This window comes from Acanthisitta chloris, unplaced genomic scaffold, assembly GCF_000695815.1.
Source record: "Acanthisitta chloris isolate BGI_N310 unplaced genomic scaffold, ASM69581v1 scaffold12808, whole genome shotgun sequence".
NCBI classification, from domain to species: domain Eukaryota; kingdom Metazoa; phylum Chordata; class Aves; order Passeriformes; family Acanthisittidae; genus Acanthisitta; species Acanthisitta chloris.
The window spans coordinates 4,340-6,498 of NW_008688840.1; the positions used below are offsets into that span (position 1 = coordinate 4,340).

Here is a 2,159-nt window from a genome sequence, read left to right on the forward strand (position 1 = left end):
TGAAATAAACAACACTGCCCATTTCCTGTAAGCCTAGAGATTGTTGATGTGGCTGCTTAGACAAAATCTACTTGTCATGAGAGGAAAATGTAGTTGCAATAATCAGCAAGAATTTGGTGGAGGCTCAGTGATAAAAATGGTCTTGTGGATTTCAAAACTGTTAAATTTTGAGGCTTGTTACTGGAAACTGTTGAGAAATTGGAAGTTGGGATCTTTTTGTGTAAGACACAGTTAGAATTTAATGTCATGGTACTACTGACAAGAGCCAGGAGTCTCTGAACTGTGTCTGATGTTTGAAACATAAAAGCATCATCTCTCTGTAACCTCAATAATGAAGGGAAAGGTGGAAAATTACTTTGAACTGCTGTTCAGGAACATCTTCTGTAGAATTTTTAATTACAACAAACCTTCCTTCAGCTTCATTTCTTTTTAAAACAGTGTTGAAAACAGGTTTGAAATCTAGTTCTGATGTGTTTCCAAGCTGTTTTTAAGATCAGGAGGACAAAGTGGTGAAAGTTTATTCTTCTTAGTAAAGTTAGCTGAGTGCAATATCTTAAAAGCTGAACAACTCTAACTTTGTTATTTATTTTCCTCCCAGCTTGGAAGCCCAATCAGCAGAACAAATATAATACATCCACAAGTCTACGTGAGTATATATTTTCATCTTTTGAGAGCTGCTTAATTAAGAGTAGCAAAACCCTACAAAAGGCTTTGCCATTCTTCTAGAACCTTTGCAATGGAAAGAAAATAAAAGTCAAGCAAACAAAATGGGCTTTGAAATCACCACAAGTATTTCTGACTTGCCATTCCTCCCCAGTGTAAATGTTTGCAGAATGGCTCTTAAATTCCCATGTGGGAGTGTGAGCTCGTGTAAAATATGGATTCAGGATCAAAGTGGTGATGACTTTGTGTGATGTAGGAGATAAAACACCACAGTAAAAGGGCAGATAAGAGTGAAGAAAATACGAATACTTGAAGAAAGCTCTGTTGTTTTCTAGTTGGACAGAGAGAAGTGATGAGTGTTAGTTTTATGAGGCTTGAAATACAAACTCCATTGACTTATAAAATAGTGTCATGCTGAGATGATGTAGGAAGTGTTCATTTGGGATCTGTATTGCTCTTGTTTGAACTTGCATCATTTTGCAAAAGATGATGGAGTTAGTGGTGTGTGGAATTGCTTTTTCATAGTTAATTTTACTGTGTTTTGAGGAGGAGGCACAGGATTATAAATCATTATTATGAAACTCTATATACCTTAGGAGTTGCACATGGTTGGACTCAGTTGGCAAGTTATTCTCAGCAGTTACTGCTTCAGAATTGGTGTCCCTCTTCTAGCTATATTCATTACCTGAGCTTTTTAATGCTTTTAAATATCTTCCAGTTTTCTTCATTGCCTCCAGTTCGTGTGGTGTTTGAAGTCACCATGGAGGGCAGTGCCCGGAAGGTGATCACAGTGCGCTCGGCCTTGATCGTGAAGAACAAGCTGGAAACACCAATGGAGCTCAGGCTGGACAGTCCTTCTGCCCCTGACAGTAAGTGTAGTGTATTTCTGTGTCCTACATTCCCATAGTATTCCCTATATACTATAGGGAGTCTATCTCCACCACTGTCTGTAATGGTTGACACCACACTAGACCTCCCTGGAGAGGAAATGAGTCATGTTAAGACGACTGTGATATTAGGAGGTTTTTCCCTGTGAGGATGGTGAGACACTGGCACAGGTTGCCTAGGGAGGCTGTGGCTGCCCCAACCCTGGCAGTGTTCACAGCCAGGTTGGAGCAAGCCTTGATCAACCTGCTCTGGTGGGAGGTGTCCCTGCCCAGGGCAAGGGTTGGCACTGGATGAGCTTTAAGGTCCATTTCATCCCAAACCATTCTATGATTCTGGAGCTCCTCTGCCATGGGGCCAGGCTGGGAGAGCTGGGGATGTTCAGCCTGGAGAAGAGAAAGCTCTAGGAAGACCTTAGAGCCCCTTCAGTGCCTAAAGGGGCTCCAAGAGAGCTGCAGAGGAACTTTGGACAAGGGTGTGGAGTGACAGGACATGGGGAATGGCTTCACCCTGCCAGAGGGCAGGGATGGATGGGATATTGGAAAGAAATTCCTCCCTGTGAGGGTGGTGAGACACTGTCCCAGGTTGCCCAGGGAGGCTGTGGCTGCCCC

The 2,159-nt window shown here is 42.6% G+C and overlaps 1 protein-coding gene across 1 annotated transcript in view; it reads left to right on the forward strand.

The window, feature by feature from the left end:
- LOC103808421 (vacuolar protein sorting-associated protein 13D-like) overlaps positions 1 to 2,159 on the forward strand; it is a gene marked incomplete at its 5' end in the record, with an annotated part of 58,426 nt that overhangs the window by 2,120 nt on the left and 54,147 nt on the right. The window contains one exon of the mRNA XM_009081202.1: positions 1,382 to 1,532. Within this exon, the coding sequence (XP_009079450.1) occupies positions 1,382 to 1,532 (151 nt within the window). The remainder of the gene's footprint in view (positions 1 to 1,381; positions 1,533 to 2,159) is intronic.